The sequence below is a fragment of the Ammospiza nelsoni genome, chromosome 2, assembly GCF_027579445.1.
Source record: "Ammospiza nelsoni isolate bAmmNel1 chromosome 2, bAmmNel1.pri, whole genome shotgun sequence".
In the NCBI taxonomy this organism is placed as follows: domain Eukaryota; kingdom Metazoa; phylum Chordata; class Aves; order Passeriformes; family Passerellidae; genus Ammospiza; species Ammospiza nelsoni.
Window position 1 is genome coordinate 92,993,041 of NC_080634.1, and position 17,998 is coordinate 93,011,038.

At 42.7% G+C, this 17,998-nt stretch overlaps 1 protein-coding gene across 2 annotated transcripts; it reads left to right on the forward strand.

Annotated features, from left to right (window-relative positions):
• Nucleotides 1-4: 4 nt before the first annotated feature.
• Nucleotides 5-4,903, forward strand: SOWAHC (sosondowah ankyrin repeat domain family member C). Of its 2 annotated transcripts, none has more exons than XM_059466783.1 (2): nucleotides 5-1,580; nucleotides 4,504-4,903. In XM_059466783.1, the coding sequence occupies exon 1, from the start codon at nucleotides 5-7 to the stop codon at nucleotides 1,502-1,504; it is 1,500 nt and encodes a 499-aa protein (XP_059322766.1). In that variant the 3' UTR covers nucleotides 1,505-1,580; nucleotides 4,504-4,903. The 2 variants fall into 2 exon arrangements, with proteins under 2 accessions (XP_059322766.1, XP_059322767.1); XM_059466784.1 differs by having other exon boundaries at nucleotides 5-1,571.
• The last annotated feature ends 13,095 nt before the right edge of the window (nucleotides 4,904-17,998 follow it).

Here is a 17,998-nt window from a genome sequence, read left to right on the forward strand (position 1 = left end):
GGCGATGGCGGAGCCGGCGGAGCTGCAGCAGGAGTCAGTGGTGCGGTTCCTGGCGGCGCGGGGCGGGCGGGCGCGGAACGCGGAGCTGCTGGAGCATTTCCGGGACTGGCTGAACCCCGCGGAGCCCTCCCGCCGCGCCGCCGCCCGGCATCGCTTCAAGGAGCTGGTCAACGCAGTAGCCACCGTGCGCCAGGAGCCCGGCACCGGCGTCAAATACGTGCACCTCCGCCGCCGGTACTGCGCCCCCGAGCCCCCCGCCGCCGCCCCCCTGACCCCCGGGGAGCAGGAGCCGGCGGCGGAGAACAGCGCGAAGCAGCCGAGCCCGCCGCCCTCCCCACGAGCAGGGGCTGAGGAGACGCCGCCGGCAACAGGCGAGGATGCCGGCAGCCGCCCGCAGCCCCCGGCGCACCGGGGCGAGCCGCCCCGACCGAGCCCGGCGGTGGCTGGAGGCCAGCGGAGGGGCTCTCGGCGGGGGCCACCGCCCGGGCGCGGCGAAGGCGGCGGCGGCGAGGAGACCGCGATAGCGACGGGCCCGGGGCGGCCCCCGGCGACGGACGAGGCGGGGGCGGCGGAGGGAGCGCCCGGGGCGGCGGCGCAGGGCGGCGGCCGGCGGAGCCTGCGGGAGGCGGCGCGGGGCAGCTCCCCACAGCTGAAGCGCGGCGCCCTCCCCGGCGGGGGCCGCGGCCGCGACTCGGACAGCGCCTCGGTGGCCTCGTCCTCCGCCGAGGAAGAGGGGAGCACCACCGGCTCCGTGGCGCTGGACCCCCTGGAGCACGCCTGGATGCTGTCGGCCTCGGACGGGCGGTGGGAGAGCCTGGAGGGGCTGCTGAGCTGCGAGCCAGCGCTGCTCTGCAAGCGGGACTTTATCACCGGCTTCACAGTGCTGCACTGGGCCGCCAAGCACGGGCGGCAGGAGCTGCTGGCCACGCTGGTCAACTTCGCCCAGCGGCACGGGCTGCCCGTGGACATCAACGCCCGCACGAGCGGCGGGCACACGGCGCTGCACATCGCCGCCATGCACGGCCACGCCGAGGTCGTCAAGCTGCTGGTGGGAGCCTACGACGCCGACGTGGACATCCGCGACTACAGCGGGCGCAAGGCCGCGCAGTACCTGCAGCACGGCACCTCGGGGGACATGCGGAACCTCGTGGGGGCCCTGGAGGAGGAGGATGAAGGGAATGCTGGCAACGGGAGCGGGCGCTGGAGGCTCTCCAAGGTGTTGCCATCTAATCTCATGAACTACCGGCTCTCCCACCACCATCACGGCGCTGGGGAGGAAGCTGAAGGTACGGATGGGGCAGCGGTGTCGGGCAAAGGCAAGGAGATGACCAGGAAAGCTTCTGGCAGCGGACGGATGAAGCCTCGGCTTAATAAGATCCGCTTCAGGACTCAGATCATCCACAACACGCCCTCCTTTCGTGGTGACGCTGAGGAGGAAGAGCATGAGGAGAAATCCCTGAAATCGTCATTCAAGCTCAGGCCAAAGTCCAATGTGTTTGGATAAGGCCAGGGAGCAGGAGGTCTGGGAGGTGGATGCACGGACCCAAGTGCCCTCAGGTGTAGCACAGAAGGTGAGGCAGGTACGAGTCTGCACTCGTGGACTCTGGCCAGAAGGGTCCTGAGTATCTCGCTTTAGCTCCCAGTTCGGTGTGGTCAGTGAGCCCAGCAGGGCTCGGGGAGCTCACAGCTCCTGGGAGCAGCTGCTCCAGCCGGGCCCTCAGAGCTGAAATGGGAGGCAGTGGGTGGGTTGAGAAACACTGGGGTGTTTAAAAGCTGTGCTCCTTTCTCTCTAAAAGCAGGCTTTGGGATCGTAAACCTGTGTTATTGGATCTACTAGGATTAGTGAAGCGAGTGGGGGAAAGAAAAGTGCAAATGCTTTACTCTTACACTATCAACTGGTACTATAAACTATCAGCAAACAACTTGCTATGGCAGAAGAACACCTCAGTAAAATACAAGTATACCTTAAGTTTCTCTTTAACAGCAATACCGCCTGGCACAATGTGGAGTTGGTTACACAAAATGAGATGGTACAGAATGGTTTCCTGTCAGAATCCAGGCTTCAATCCATCGAAGAGTTGAGCCTGTGTTGACTTTATGCATTGAAAATTGCTTGATTTGACATAATGAATACATTATTTTAAAAAATAATAATCCATTGCACTGCAAGCAATGAATAAAGTTAACCATGTGCAGAAGTCTTTGCTGTCTGAGGTACTACTGAACTTGCTTATTGCTGTTGGAATACTAATACAAGATAATAGAAGCAAAGAGTTTTTATATATATTTGGTATCTTATGTTTTGTCTTAGGCAAAGCAATTTTATTTTGATCACTGTGAATTCTCAAGTGCCAGACCTAGCGCAGTTCCAATTATTAAGTCTGGTCAATTCTTGTTGATGTCCTTTGTGTAACTCACTGCATTTAAATTCAGAAAATCGTGTTGTATGTGTTACCTGTGAAAGTCGTTCTCTTAGAATAAAAGAGCACAGACACCATTGCATGAAATCTTCATGAAACTCTAATATGGTTCTGTAATGTAATAGCTACAGGTCTGTGTTCGCTGGGAACTCATGTGCCAATCGCATCAACTCACACTGTGCGGAAATAGAGAAAAACGGGGAAGAAAACAAAAAAAAAGGAAGGTGTGTGAATTCATGCGTAGGGTGAAAAACTAGAACTCCAAAACCTAATCCCTGTTTATCATTCTGAACGAAGCAGCATAATTACATATTCTAGTTAAGTGGTGGCAGTGGTGTTTGAGTTCTGTTAAACCTATATTTCTAGAGAAGTGATAGCCAAGGCTTTGAATTGTTGTTTGACAGCCTAGTAAGTCTTAATCTGATTGCCGAGCCTATCCGTCTGCTAAAGCTTTCGGAAACCTTGAATCTTGTTTCTCTGCTTTAAAGGTAGCAGTTCCAGTGAAACCTAGGAGGCAGATTTATATCCATATTCAGCTTTCCTTAAGAGCTGAGGTATTGAGCTGACCCTGGATCCTGAATGCTGCTCAGTGTGGCAGCTCATCTGTGTTTAGTGGTTAAAGTATGGCCAGTTTCAATGCAGCATCTGTCAAAGCACGTTCCGAGTTGGCTTCCTTAAGATGCATGTGCGTGCCTGGCCTGTAGCTAACCAAAAGTAGATAGGCTTTGACATGTTAAAATCCAAATTTGAAACTGATTAAATGCATGCCACAAGCTGTAGAACACCTCACAGGAAAACTGCTGCTGGGAGTGTGCACTTTTGAGATAACAGCCAGGTCTCTGTGGCTGTTGCTAGTGACTTATATTTCTTGTAGCGACGGGAAGGAAGTGCTACTGGTGCATTGGCATCAGACTTTCCACGCAGATAAACAACCAGTTTCTGCACTTCATGTCAAGACCTAATAAATGACAGTGTTTGCACAGGCATGCAAGTGACACTTCACTATTTCTGGAAAAAGCTGCATTAAAAATAATGTAGAACCTCTGCATAGGTGCTGGTCATTACTTGTGTGCAAAAAGACTAGAAATGATAGAGAGGTTCAGCTTTAGTTTACAATTTATAAGCTATAATGTTATAGATTTCATGTGCCTTCATTTTGGGATTTTTGCCTCAAATGCAATGGAGAAGATCAGTCTTGCAAAGCGCTTTTTCTTTATGTCCGTGGGACGGGGCCAGAAATTTTCCCTCAGTTCTCCCTGTTTAAACTGTGCACCTGTACAGTGGGGTGTCTGAAACAGGGAAGATTAATCATACATATTATGATGTAGAGCTAATTCTGTTGTAACAGAAAAGCTGTTACAATTAGATGCCTAAGTCTTAAACTTTCCTCTGCAAGATAAATAGGTTTTTAGACTTCTGTGGGAGGGAAGTTTTCTGACTGAACGCTGAGAACATGAGTATTCTTCAGTATGGGCACATCTGAATTGAGCACATGTTCCACGCAACTACTGATGTCCAAACCTTATTAAAGTTGTTTTCTGCTTTGAGAGTTTATGGTTCTTTCATACAGGCTGTTGGGTGAAGTGTTTCTCTCTTCACGTGCAAATAGCAAAGAATTGCACAAAAATGCCAAGTCTTAGACAGCTATTGGGTTACAGGGAAATAATTTTAGGGTTTTGAATAGAGCATACCTTGGATTTTAGGAGATTAACTGGAATATAATGTTACATAATACAGTAGAACTTTGCAGATTATAAAGGGAACTTGAAAAATGATCAAAAGATGCCTCATTTATATCATTATTTGAAGTATCAAGGTGAAATTGCTGGTCCACTGATACTGTTTAGCTGTCAGTTAATGAAATTTCACCATAATGATCCAAAGGTCATTTTGCAAGGTGGGGTGCAACAGAGCAAATATCTCTTTTGGTGTTTGAAATGTACAAAAGAATGGCTGGATAACCACTCATGTCTCTCTGCGCTATGGGAATAAAGCACTTTGATTTCACATTATGACTTGTCACATTCCACATGGTTACTTTTTATAATATGACCTAAAACTTAATGGTTTCTTTTTTTTTTAGGTAGGGAAGACTTGATGCCCTATTTCAGTATATTTGCAGTCTAAAGGTATGCTTGAGTCAAATATTTTGGATACATTTCCTAGAAAGATGTGACTGAAATGTGACTGAAATAAAGTTGTATGGTACAGAAAACTGGAGCACTTACTGGTATCTTTTTAATGGTTTGTCTGAAGTTACTGAATGTGTTTGTTCACTTTTTATGATGGTGTGTAAGGCAGAAAGACTGTAATGTAACATGTGGTATCTTTTTTTGTACTTTATGTTCAAGAAATTTTAGAGGCCTGGAAGCCTGTTGGGTTTTATTAATACACTCTTTGTGGTTGTCTCTCTGAATGGTTATGAGTTGAGAATCTGTAAGCTTTAGTTTTATGAAATAAAAAGAGCTCATGAATGCTCTGAATTGGCTCCTGTATGCTGCATACTTAGGTGCATATTGGTGTTAAAACTATCTACTGGTTTGTGTTGATTTTTTTTTTTTTATTATCAGGATGTTTGATGCTGTCTAGCACTCAAGCAATAAGACATGGAAAAATACAGTAAAGTTGTTTGCAAGGCAGTAACATTTTTCTTTGGCAGCTACTTTCTAATAACTCATGTCAATATAAATGAAGAGGCAACAATTTTTGTTGTAGACAAATATGTCTAAATAAGGGCCTGGGAGAGTGGCATTGCTAAACTTAAAATAGTATATTGACCTTATTTCTGTGCAGCTTAATATCTCTGACTCTGGAAAGACTAATACTAGTTTTAGTCACTGTGTAAAGGTCAACACCTAATTAAAAAGGGTTTAGGATTAAGGTATTTTGTAATGTGTCTTAACTACAGCTGGTGGCTACTGTAAAGGGAAGTTTCATCAGCAAGCTAGACTGTGGGATTTTGGTGTATCTAAAAATTCTTTGAAGCTGTTACCTCACCAGAAGATATGTTAAAACCTCATGTGGCCAGTAGCTCCTAAGAGACATCCAGATTTTTGCTTAAACTGAAAAAAAGTCTCAGCTGTTACCATGCTTGTGAATCAGGATGCATGCAGCTCCAAGCCAAGCAACCCTGAATCAGTAGTATGGTGACCCAAGTGAGAGAAGAAGGAGGAGGAAGTGTTCTTGGGAACTTAGGAGAGAGCAGAGGCATGTGAAAGCAGCTGAGGTTATGGGGGAAGTAGAGAACTTGGTAGAAGAGCAGTCTCCATGAGGCTTGCTGATCATGCAATGGCTTGACTAGTTCTTTAGAAAATTGTATCTAAACATGCATCCCTTCTCCTAAAGGGTAATAGTTGACAGAGATGGCTTGCTTAGAGCTCTTAACATAAATTAATGTCTGATGCTAAATATTTGAGTTGGCCCTCTTACCAGCATTTCTTTGTGTGACTAGTACTGTTTGCAAAAGCACAAACAACTCTTCTATTGAGTGTAGCTACAGCTGTTGCAGCACAGCCCTGGTACATCAGAATAGCCCAATTTAACTTCAGGCTTCTCACTGGAAGAGAAGCTGTTCAGCATTGCATTGCTAACTTATTTTCCCTTAGCTAGAAAGGAAGGCTAAGGAGATTACTGTCCTGACTTAATACACCTTCAGTTACATAGAATGCATATGAACCTGAAGACAATAGGCTAAACATCAGAAACTTCATCCAGAAAAAAGTAGTTATGTATTTTGTTTCCAACTTGTTGGCATTGAAAAAAAAAAAAAAGGTGCATACTTTCATTTTATTATGTCCTCATCTGAGTGTGCAAAGGAAGAAGTCTGAGATTAATAGAAGGGATTAGGAGAGGGCTAGCTTTTTAGTTTGTGCTAAACTGTGAACAGTTTGACAGAAAAAATGAAACATTAATTCCTAGTTTTGTTATAATGAAATATCATTTTACACCTGTTCCACAATTTATCTTGTATGAATTTTCAGTTTAGCCAAATTCAGTGTTGTCGTGTCCTAATGTGCGCTCATTATTGGAAAAATTGAACCAACCTACCAGGTTTTGTGTCTGCTTTTAATAAAACTGTGTTACAAGTTAGGTAGTTCATCTCCTGTGGTAAAACCTTGAAGAAACCATATTCTGAGACTTTCACAAGGAGTGAAGCTGCAAGTGGCACATGAGATAGCAGGTAATGCTCAGGTCAAGGTCCAAAAGCATTCAGTGTTCCTTCAGCTAGACCAGCCGTGCCAAATGAGCCATTGTAGTGTATTTAGGTGCACCTGCCCTTCTGCACAGAGAGCTGTAAACTGCCCCCTCCCCTGGGGGCAAGTCACATTAACCAATTTTAACCTGCCCTTGTTTCATTAAGCGGCATTTGGCAAACCCTCAGTGGGACTGGCCAGAGTGACAGAAGTGAGCAGATCCGTGTCCATGCATGGCTCTGCATCAGTGCAGGTAAATGATTGCAGCTGGCTGCTGTCAGTGTAAAGCAGAAAGCCTGTAGAATGTATCCTTGCATCAACCCTTGGCCATGAAAAGAGACTTTGTAAACCTAATCTCAAATGCTACTAACTACCAGAATAATTCAGTCATGTGGGCTGTATCTGGGCATTTCCTCAGTACTTCTCTGCTGAAGCCAGAAGCCTTTCACTTTTTCTGGCTGGCTGTTGAAGTGTCCCAGTTATTTCACTTTGCAATTCCTTAAGAGTGCCTGAGATAGTGATAGTAGGGTGGGCATAAATAACAGATGTCTTTTTTAAAGCTGGGTGGGGTGATGGTAGTTTGGGTGGAAGGGGTGACTATTCTGGAAGTGTGTTGGGGGGTTTTCTTTTAAAAAAGATATAAAGTATGTCTGCAATATATGTTGAGGTACAGAAATCCCTTGGGACATTTCATACTAAAGAGGTGCTGTCCCTTTTACTGCTTTAAATACAGAGACAAATTAACTGTACAGACTTAGGAAGATGTCTCTGTTCACTGGATGATATAAAGCATCCAAGTACAAGAAAACATGTTTGTAACACTTGAACATATAAGGACAGCTATATTTGCTATTACTTTTCCTTGTTACCTGTGGCATGGTGTCTAACTATAGATCTGTCTTATGGAAGTGACTGTGACAGTTTGGGACAGTATAACTAGAGGAATGCAGGTAAGTCCTGCTGGCTCAGCTGCTTCCCACAGCAGGACCATTAGCTACCAACCTCACACTTGTCTCCTGCAGCTTGAAATAAATGTCCCCTTCTGCCACAGCTGGGCTGGGTGGAACAGGCTGTGGGTGTCATAGCTGCCACCCCTGCAGTCTGCAGCTGCACAGTGTGGCTCCAGCACTGGTGAGTCTGAGGCCTTTTGAAGCTGCTGGCAGTTCTTTGGAAGCAGAGATGCTACTTCACTTTGACATTTACACAGGTATTACACCTTCACATGTGAATAAATGACATGAACTGAACAATGGTGACACTGGAGGGCTGAGAATACTTTTGGTGTTAAATGGTGCAAAGTACCTCATATAGCTGCCATAGCTAATTAACAGTCTGGTATTAATCTCTAGCTACTGACAGAAATCTGCTGGATCAACACTGAACAGTAGCTTTAGTAGGAAACTAAAGAGTTGCTGCAAGGTTATCATATCTGTTCATAAGATACATAATTGTTCTTAAAGACATCTCATTAAGGATATATTTTCTTTGCAAAATGAGTTGTATCACGGGTAAGAGCTGCAGTACTACATCCTTAGTATGTCTTTTAAAGACTGTATAGTAAGTCAGGGACAGCTGTCAGCATGCTAGGCAATATTAAGTTTTTGGGTATTGAAATTTTCTCAACTTTGAAAGTCCGCTTCAAGTTCCTGCTGTAATCTCAACTTCCTTGTAGCCAATTTTTTTTTCTGGAATAATTTAAGAGCCGGGCAGTTCTTGAACTTGTGTATGTAAGAGAAATGTAGTAGTGGCCTTTATCCTGTGTTTACATTTGTGAGGCTTAAACAAAATGAGAACCCAAAACTTTTCCTGGATCTGGAGTAAATTTATCTGAAGCAATGTTTGCAAACAGGCAAACACTAAGGAGCGACTTCTGCTGTATGCACTGAGGGAAAGCCTTTTTCTCTCTGATATATCAGAGGTACAGAATAGCAGTTGTTATTTTTTGCATCATTGCAAAGTTTTCGATTTAACTCAGAACAGACAACAAATGAGTGATTTTTAAATTAAAGTGTGATTCCTTCTAGGCTGGAACCTTGGCTAAAAGCAAAGCAACTGATTTCCCACTAGGTAGCAAAGTCCTGCTATGAAAAGGTCTGCTGATGGTGCTTGGCAAAGCACAGAGCTCTCAGGATCACAGTGCTGTTCGTCTTTATCCTCTTCTTTCCCAGCTACTTCCCATACATCCCTTTTTTTCCCCCCTCTCTTTCTATTTTTTAGTGATTTGAATTCTATAAATATTGATTAATAGATCTAGAAAGCTCAGAAACTGGGGATGCTTCAAATAAAGAAATCTCTTTATTAAGAATTAAATGGAAAAATTAAACATAAGCTTTCCTTTTCCACTTGAAATTTTAGGAGTGGAAAGAACAAAAATTGTGTTGATGATAAAGGTCTCCACATACATCATTTTAATTATAACAGAGACAAAACTAAAAGTTGGTGGCAAATGTGGAAAAAGACCACACTTTCTCCTTGAGGTTTTAGTGCTGTGTACCTTAACGTCAGCCCTTGTGAATCATACTCTGCTTTGAACAAGAAACACTGAACATAGTTCACAGGATTTCCAATGTTATTTCATTAACCATGTCAAAAGGAGTATCTTTTGCAGGGGTCCTTAATGGGATTTCTGGCTCACTGGCATGCCCACAGCATCCTCTTGCAGATGAGCCCCTTTTGATCCCTGTGTAACTGAATCTACATTCTGGAGAACTTTGCCTCATGTCTTATTGAAAGTCCAATACTGTAACTTTACAGATGACTAACATTTTGAAAGTTCACTTTCCTACACACCCTTCAAAGTGAAATGCCTGGTGTAAAGACAATGGAAAAAAAAAAGCAATCTATCTCAGACGTGCCAGTACACACAGTGAAAAAGCAGTGCAGGGCAACAGCTCCTGTCTTTGTAACTGTTGAGTGATTTTAATATTCCACATTCCACACTAGTGCTCTTCAGGGGGCCTTTTCTGGTTTAAATCCCTCTGACCTGTTACAGTAGTCAGTAATGAAGAATTACCTACTCGCAGAATACTGCTTTTTCACCAGTGTTCTTTTTGGAACTGTTGCCATAATCTCTGGAATTCTTGTTGCCAGTGTGGCAAGTTTTGCCTGCTTGTTTGACTTGAGATTGAATGAAACAACAGGGAAATGATACTGAAGAAGTGAAAATTGATTGATTGGGAGAGGAGGAAATGCATTAAGCTGTCCAAACATGCATTAAGCTGTCCAAACTCATGCTGATGACGTTGTACAGCATCCCATAACATTGGATGTTGTTCAAATACAGAAAAGGATGTAGCTCCTCACCTACAGTCCCTAGAATCTTTGTAGCCAGTTTAAATGGTGGCAGCCAGGCAGGGATGATGCCTGCAAAATAGAGCAAATGTATGCAGACACATAAAAAAACTCCCAGTCATAATGATTTTGGCTAGATGTTTTCCTGTTTATCCCTAGCACCTCACTATGAATTTCCTGGGAGCCAGTCAACTCATTCCAAAATCTTGTAGAACATTTGACATTCATGAAATTTCAAATAACATCAAAGGGGTATCATTAAATCTTCAAATCTTTATCCTTGAAACTCAGTTCAAAGGACACAACTGCATTCAGGCTTAACTGATAAAATATTCTTCGGAAGGAACTTAAGCCCAACCTAGTCAATGAATGTATGTGGAAATCAGTGTGTGACTGCAAGACTGGCTGCAAGGCTTTATCTGACAATTTGCATTTGTACCCTGGCCTGGATAGCTAACTGCTGTATTGAGAAGTGCTGCAGAAAACCTACTATGTACTAAGAAACTAATTGCTGAAAAAAATACCTCTGTTGAAAAGTTGGGGTTTGAAATTTTGTCTAATTTTTCAGTGTCTCATTTTAACTATCCACCAGTTAAGAATCAAATTAATCCTGTTGCTCCTGCAATCTGTTCTTTTGATTTGTGGAGTGTGAAGAAAAATAATCCAATTGTTATCACAGGATCTTCAGGTTCCCATGCTTCATCAGAACAGCAGAATTTCCCTACAGAGCAATTTTCCATACAGAGCATCTGTAGATTCTCTGCAGACACTACTAGACCGCTTCCAGTAAGAATGGGAAACACTGCCTAAATGATACCCCAAAAATTAAAAGTCTGAGAAAATGAGTCACACAAATACTGTGTGAGTTGTCCAAGTTAACACAGGAAGACTGTGAATAAGAAGTACTGTACCCAAAAAAAATCTGCTTCACCAAATTCTCATTAAATGTTCAATCCTACATTCTTATATATGGAATTTATGTGGGATTCAAATATTTCCTCATTTTAGAGTTTTTGACTAGCATCTTTAAATAGCCACCGTTTCTTCACTCCCACAAATGACAACTTTGCATTTGCTGTGTCTCCTTTTTTTTCCCTCCACCCTGTGGCTTGCTGTGACAATGTGGCAATTCACAAATGAGTGGGTGACATAAAAATGTCACTGTTAATCCTCACTGGTATTGATGCAAAAGGTCTATTTATGTTTGCTGGCTAAATCCTGCATCTAACAGAAGGCATTTATTAGTCTGTCCTTAGAATAATTGTTTCTTTAATGACATGTGATGTTATATCTGATTATGCACAGAAGCAGAAAAGATAGCTGATGGAATTATAGTGCAAATTGCAAATTGCAGTCTCACAGGGAGATAATAATAAAATCTTAGGGTTTCTTTTCCCGAGAATTGCTCTGTATTACACTAATTTACGTCCATTGCTTCTACTTCACTCCAGAACTATGATTAACTAGAACTTATATTTGACCTTAGCTACACTTTGTTCATGTCAAGTGCAGGAATAAATTTGGGGCAGGTGCCTATCAGACAACTTGTATTTTATCAGCAGCAGTATCAGCATCTTCACTGAGGAGGATCTACGGGACTGATATGGTCATCAAGAAGTTAAATTACAGTGTCAGTTACTCTTTTTAATCTTTCTGAAGTCAAAGGAGGGAACAAGGACTTTCTGAGGGTAAGTACTTTGAAGCCAAAATAGAGAGCCAGAGAGAGCAGAGTTCTCCATGATTTGCATACCACAAACTATGTCACAGCAAATTATGGCATTGCAAACCAATTGTAAGTCCACAGATTAGAGTAAGTTCAAGAAGTTACTCCATCCAACTTTTATTTCTTTCGTTATGTTCTGGTAATTAGCTTCAAAAGAGCCACATTAATGTACAAGCCCTGTACCACTGTGTGAATAACCAGCTGCTTCTCCCAGCTCAGCCACAGAATGCTCTGTGCTTCAAAGCTGAAGAGCTGCTGCTCCAGGGTAAAAAGTGTTTCCTGGTTTTGGAAACACTAAAATAGTCAATAAGAAAGTTTGGTGGTTTGGAATCCTGGCCATCAGAAAAGGTCTGAAGTAGCAAACCAGTACCTGGAGGTGACTTTATGCACAATTCTTGATCCTATACTGGTTTGATATTATACCTATGCAGGCCCACCTGGGCTTACACAGGAAAGACCCTGATTCTCCCTGTTCCATCCCCATCCCATTCCCAGATATGAGCACCCACAGCCCCTTAGAAGGAACCATGGAGGGAGAGGTCCTTTAGCCTGGTCCTTTAGCAGCTGGAAGCTGAGCTGCCATTGCCATTGGAATGAATTATGGTCTCCCTGAGCACTTTGGTGCTTGGGGACTTTAGTTCTGCCTCAGGTCAAAACTGGATGAACAAGGATTTTATGAAATAACTTTTTGATTTGGACAGTGGGGAAATATTTCAAAACCAAAAGCTACAAAGGTGATTGGTTCTTGTTTTCTTGAAGGGACTTGGTTCATACTCACTTCCTCAAAAGGTATTGGGAAGGCCACAGGCAAGGATATAGAGCCTTGTTCTTTCAGGGAGCAACAGGCTGATGGACCTTGTATGACTAGCTAAATTTATTTTTCAATGCAACTCTGCAATAATTCTCATTGGATCTCTTTTCAGATCTATTCCTTTTTCCCCTTCTAAGAGTTGAACAGATTTGTTTCCTCACCTCCTATTACAGTGTAAGCTGTTAGGCTCTCTGTACAGACATGTAATGGTGTGCACACCAGGGAGCTTCCAGGGGCAGAGGAATGGAACACTTTGCAGCACACAAGACTGGTCATCTGCAGCATTCTTTATAAACTATTCAGCAGTCATTAATGTGGGGGGGATAAAGGAACATTGACAAACAGAAGAGATGGCTTAAAAAGAAACCTAACACCTCCCTAATTTTTACTCTGAGTGTTATATCAAGCTGCAGTTCTCCCATTCTTGGATTGTCAAAGAGTGGGAATTTAAGCTCCAAACCCACCAAGCTACCTCTGCTCATGTCAGATTTAAAAGAAGCAATGGCCAGAAATAGAGAAATGGAAATTGGCACTGGACTAACCAAGTCCTCCTTAACAAATTTTTGTGGGTTTGGCAAAAAAAAAAAGAAACCAGAAGTAGTTAGAAGTTTAAGAGAACAGCATAATCAGAGCTCCCTTTAAAATAAATGGAATAAACTCTAGAACAACTGGCTCCTGCTTTACCAGAAAAAGAATAGTAACAGTAACATTTGGTTAGTGCTCCTTTTCCTGGCAAGCTTTCTAGATTGTTGTAGCCCCTAAATGCCAGCTTGAATTTAAAACCTTGTTTTATTTATTTATTTTTGTCTCCATGAAAAGTATTCATTTTTTCAGCATTTTTGTATGTGTAACAATTTTTCTGTGTTTGTTTTCTGTCATTGTATTCTATGAGTTTGGTATTTATAAAGGGTCAGAACTGGAGCTAGTACTGCTCAGGAAGACTGTCATTCTGCAGCTAAGTAATTTATATCAAAATTTTCCAAGCTGGACATGGGGATTTCCTCATGCTATTTAATGAAAGATATGTGGTTAAATCTCCTTTCCTGTTCTAAGAGTCTCAAATTAATCTTTTCTACAGAATCTCGACCTCCCAAATACAGTTGCAGTTTGAGCTGTTCTCCTTACAAACTTTGCTTGGTCTCCAGAAAGTCTCTTCCCATCCACATTCCTCAGCATTTCAGTTCTGCTGCTGTTTAGCAGCAGTGTCTGTCAGGTTGAGATAGCAGCACAAGGGGCAGGAGCTGCAGCTGGTGTTGTAGGGTTCTTAGGAATAGGCTGTACACTGAAACCAGCTCGAAACCACAACATTTACACAGAAAAAAAAGAAAAGCCAGCAGTAACCTGTACTGATGTGATTGCATCTGAATGACTTTCAGCTCTCTTCACATTATTGATCTTTTTGAACTTTCTTGGCAGGGACAAACCCTGGGTATTTGAGGCTGGTTTGTTGACATGATGAGAAACAATGATGCTATCAATTCACGGGAACTGGGAGGAGAGAAAAACGATAAACTTTGAGCAATCCTAAGTCCAAAGCCATAGCTTTCTCTGGCACTGTTTAGAACATGCCTACTAACTACTCAAGGCCTCTGCTTCTCAGTGTAAGGGGCACATACTCCATGCTTCCAAACACACTGGGTTTTTTGTCTAAGCTCAGAAGCTCTACACAGAGAAAAAGATATTGTAGAACTATGAATCCTGGAGAAAGGTGGTGGGCTCTTACAGCCCAGGAACAGATTCCTTAGGGTTCTAAAACCAGAGTGCAGTTAAAGTGCATGAGCTCCCAGGTGCTGCAAACTGAGTCTGTCCTGCTCACACTCCCTGAGAGACCTCGATCTCTCCCAAGTGCTGGAATGAAGCACCAACTAAAACTGCTTGTCCTGCCCAAAAATAACCCCACCAAAAGTAAAAGGTGAGCAGTGTCTGCCAGGTGAGAATTGGTTCACAGCTTCTCATCTGAGGGACAGAGATGGGCAAAGCTCAGTGCAGTGGAGAATGGCTGGGCTGCCCCTCCTGGCAGTGGCAAGCTGCTGGAACCCCCAGGTGTGCTGTGCAGGTACACCCAGTGATTGCACATGTCCTCTGGGCATCCCAAACACCACAGCATGGAGTTCAGTTTGAACCTGCTTCACTGTCACTCCCAGGCCAATGGCAGTTATTTTCTTTGTGGTTTCAGGGTTCCTTTAATGCCAGAATTCACACAGATGCATTTTGCAATTACAATTTCTGTGCCTTAAATGCCTTAAATTTTTATCTTACTTATGCTAATGCATTTCTCATCTAGCCCAGCTTTTCCTGCCTGTGAGGACTTCTGTCTTCTTCTTCCCAACACAAGTGAAGCATTACCTCTCCTGAGACCAGCAAATGCTTCCAAATGCAGTACTTGGCAAATGGCAATTCACAGAAGAGTGACCTGATGAAAAAATTATTGTGCAACTGAATATGCAAATGAAGGGGTTGGTCCCTTAAGTGTGCTCAGAGAGAATGAGTACAAGGAGAGCAGCCAAATCAGAACAAAATGGAATGAAGATATCCTAACCACTTAAATATGCTTGCTTGTAAATGACAATGGAGTCTCACTAGCCAGAACCTGCTGTACCAGAAGACTGGTTTAGCTGAATATGAGCCCCCTGCTGTGCAGGGTGATTGCCATCAGAGTTTCTGTGCTGTGTTTTATGGTTACTGTGCCTTTGCTTTGTCCTATGCCAAAATACTTTTTTTTTTTTTTTTTTTTTTTTTTAATCCATGGAGTACATAGTGTATGCAGAAAGTAAGCAAACACTACATTGCAGCAATATGCCCTTTCAAATAATGACATGCAGCCAAAATACTCCAATTGGAAAGTTTCCACTGAGTTACAGATGAAGATGAGGCTTTATCCTTACAGGTTCACTTATGCCTCACACACCTTACAGTCCCATCTTCCATTCCAGATTAATATAAATATGCCTCTGCCTCTGTGGATTCTTCTTTCTAGAAATAAGCACTTCCACCTCAAGATGGTTAAGCCATGACAAGGCAGTAGAGTTGTAGAGTTCATGTGCAGATAAGGTATTAGAGCTGACATCCTGCCCTTAGGAGTAGGAATCTCTCTCGTGTGTTTGGCAGAAATATTTTTTCCCTTCTCTGTATTAGCAGCAGCAAATAGCTGTTTGATAATGCCTTTGCAAATACAGCAAATACAACTTTTAGGAAGGTCAAGAAGAAGACGTAACCTGAAGCATAAATTGAAAATCAGACAGAAAGCGATTTGAACATTTGGGGTGAAATTGAAGGGCAAACAACAGAGCTGCACCTGGGCTACCAGTACCAAGGCAATATTGCAGAATATTGCAGCAAAATCACTCAAAGCATGAACTCAGGGTGTCCCTTTGTCCCACTCCCTTTGCTCTTAGAAGCGAGAGGCTGATGCACCAACAGCTGACCCAGAGGGAGGGACAGGGGAGGGATCCTCCCTCTGGAATTTCCTCTGAGTCAGGGTGGCATCTCAGGTGCCACACACAAACAGGGAACGGGGTCACAAAGATCAGCCTTCTAGTGTCTTCCTCAAGTCCATTTATACAGGAAATCTAACTAGGTTATGCTGTCAGGAAGAATTTCTGGTTATTTTATCATCCATATGGAGGTCCCTCTCTCACCAGATTAAAGTAATTTCAGAACAAGAGGTTTTGATTCTCTTCCATGGGCTCAAGACTTCTCCATCTGTGCAGAGTGTGGGCTGGGAGTCCCAGGCAGGTTCATTTTCTCTGAGTCCTGCCAGCAAACCAGGACTGGGGTCCCCCAGGACACTCATCAGAGGAGATGGCAGCAGGGCCCGCAGCTCCTTCTCCCTATGGCTGTTTGCATCCCCTCCTGCTCTCTCCTCTTCCCACCTGGAGAGCAACTTACATGCACAAATGTGGGATTATTTCTCAGAGGAGTTTCAGTAATGCTGTGAGCTTCTGTAATTTGATGCTGGGCTATGATTGTCTATTAAGAGAAAAAAAATAAAATTCTTTTTAAGAAAGTTGTTTGTTTCACTTCTGCTTTTTTTCAAAATGAAATTGATTTCTTTTTATCTTTCTGTCTTAGTAGTTCCTTGAAATTACTTCCTACTATGTTTCATATGTGTGCAGTGCTCAAAGCAGAAAGAATAATGCATTTTACTCAAATCAAGTATTTCATTTATCCTGAAATTAATTTTCTCAAACCTTTTAATTTCACCAGCCATTTCTGAAAGGTTTCTGTTTTGATGCAACTCAAAATTATTTTTCCCTGTCATTTCTTTCAGAACTACCTGTGATTCAAAACATTCATTATCTTCATTATCCTATTTCTAGGTAACATGAAGAACCAGGACCTGGTTTCGGAGAAAGATATTTTCCTTATTGATAATTTTATGCAGAAATTCTTTACTTTCTCATAAAAGAAATGGAAATATTTGAGATCCTTCATCTTAAAATTAGCCAGAACATATTGCCTGTAATAAGTTCTGTACAAACTATGGCTTGCTCCTACATATGATCTGAAGCTAGGCCAGGAAGCAAAAGGACATGAGAGGAGATGAGGCATCTTAAGAAATGCATTCATTTCAGATCTGGCTTCAGAGAATTTTATCTGTCTGTTAAAGAGTATTGGAATTTGTCTTTCAGAAATCCTAAAGAGATAAATTTTAGACATTCAAATTCATGGCATTCCATGTGGATTTAATATTTAGCTTGTTTAATTTTTTTCTATGAACAGTTTTCACTGTTTCTTGTCACTGTGCAGGTCTGGTACTCCAGTCCTTCCAGCTATTTTTAAAAAGTCTGTTAATCAGAGACAACACCAATATCTTCCTCACATGATTCCATTCTCTCATAAAGTTCAGAAAGACACAGGATTTGTGCTGTCCCTGGGCTGGCCACAGGAGATGATGGCTGAACCACATAAAGCTCAAGCAGCACAAACAGATGGTACTAAAGCTCCTATAAAAAAACCCAACCCTGCCAGCACAACAGATTAACAGTGAAAACTTGACTCAGCAGCAAGAGTTTGCTGTAAGTCAGCACTTTACATTGTGTGGCTGCAGTGATTTTGACCTCAGAGCCCAAATGCTGGATTTATTGTGAAACCATGTGAAATCATGGGCACAGGAAGAGCAAATGAACAAATGAGGCCAAAGCAGCCAGCACCTCAGGGATAGCAGCTGGTAGGACTGAGCCTGCAAAAAACAGAGATCTGCCAGGTCTGGCAGTGCTCAGACCTCTCAGCTCCATTGTAAGCACTCATCAGAGCAGATGAAGAGCTTGCCAAGTCCAGTGTCTATATGAAAGTTGGGAATAAGGAATATGATAAATTATCTTTCCATATCCTAATTGCATCTAATTTGGTATCTGACCATCTGTCTACTTTTTTTAGCCTCTTTTTAAGTCTGTGATGTGTGCTTGTTCTCAAAATCACTTCCACATATAAAATTCTTTTAGACACCAATCCCTTTTTAATTCTTTCACATTAGATATTTGAGTGTAATGGGTATTGGTGAAATGATTTTTTTACCATTGCCTTGTTCATAAACTTTTCTTTTATAAAGTTTGCCATA

What these genes read in the sequence shown, in the direction of transcription:
- SOWAHC (XM_059466783.1), top strand. Translation starts at nt 5, where the DNA reads ATGGCGGAGCCGGCGGAGCTGCAGCAGGAGTCAGTGGTGCGGTTCCTG.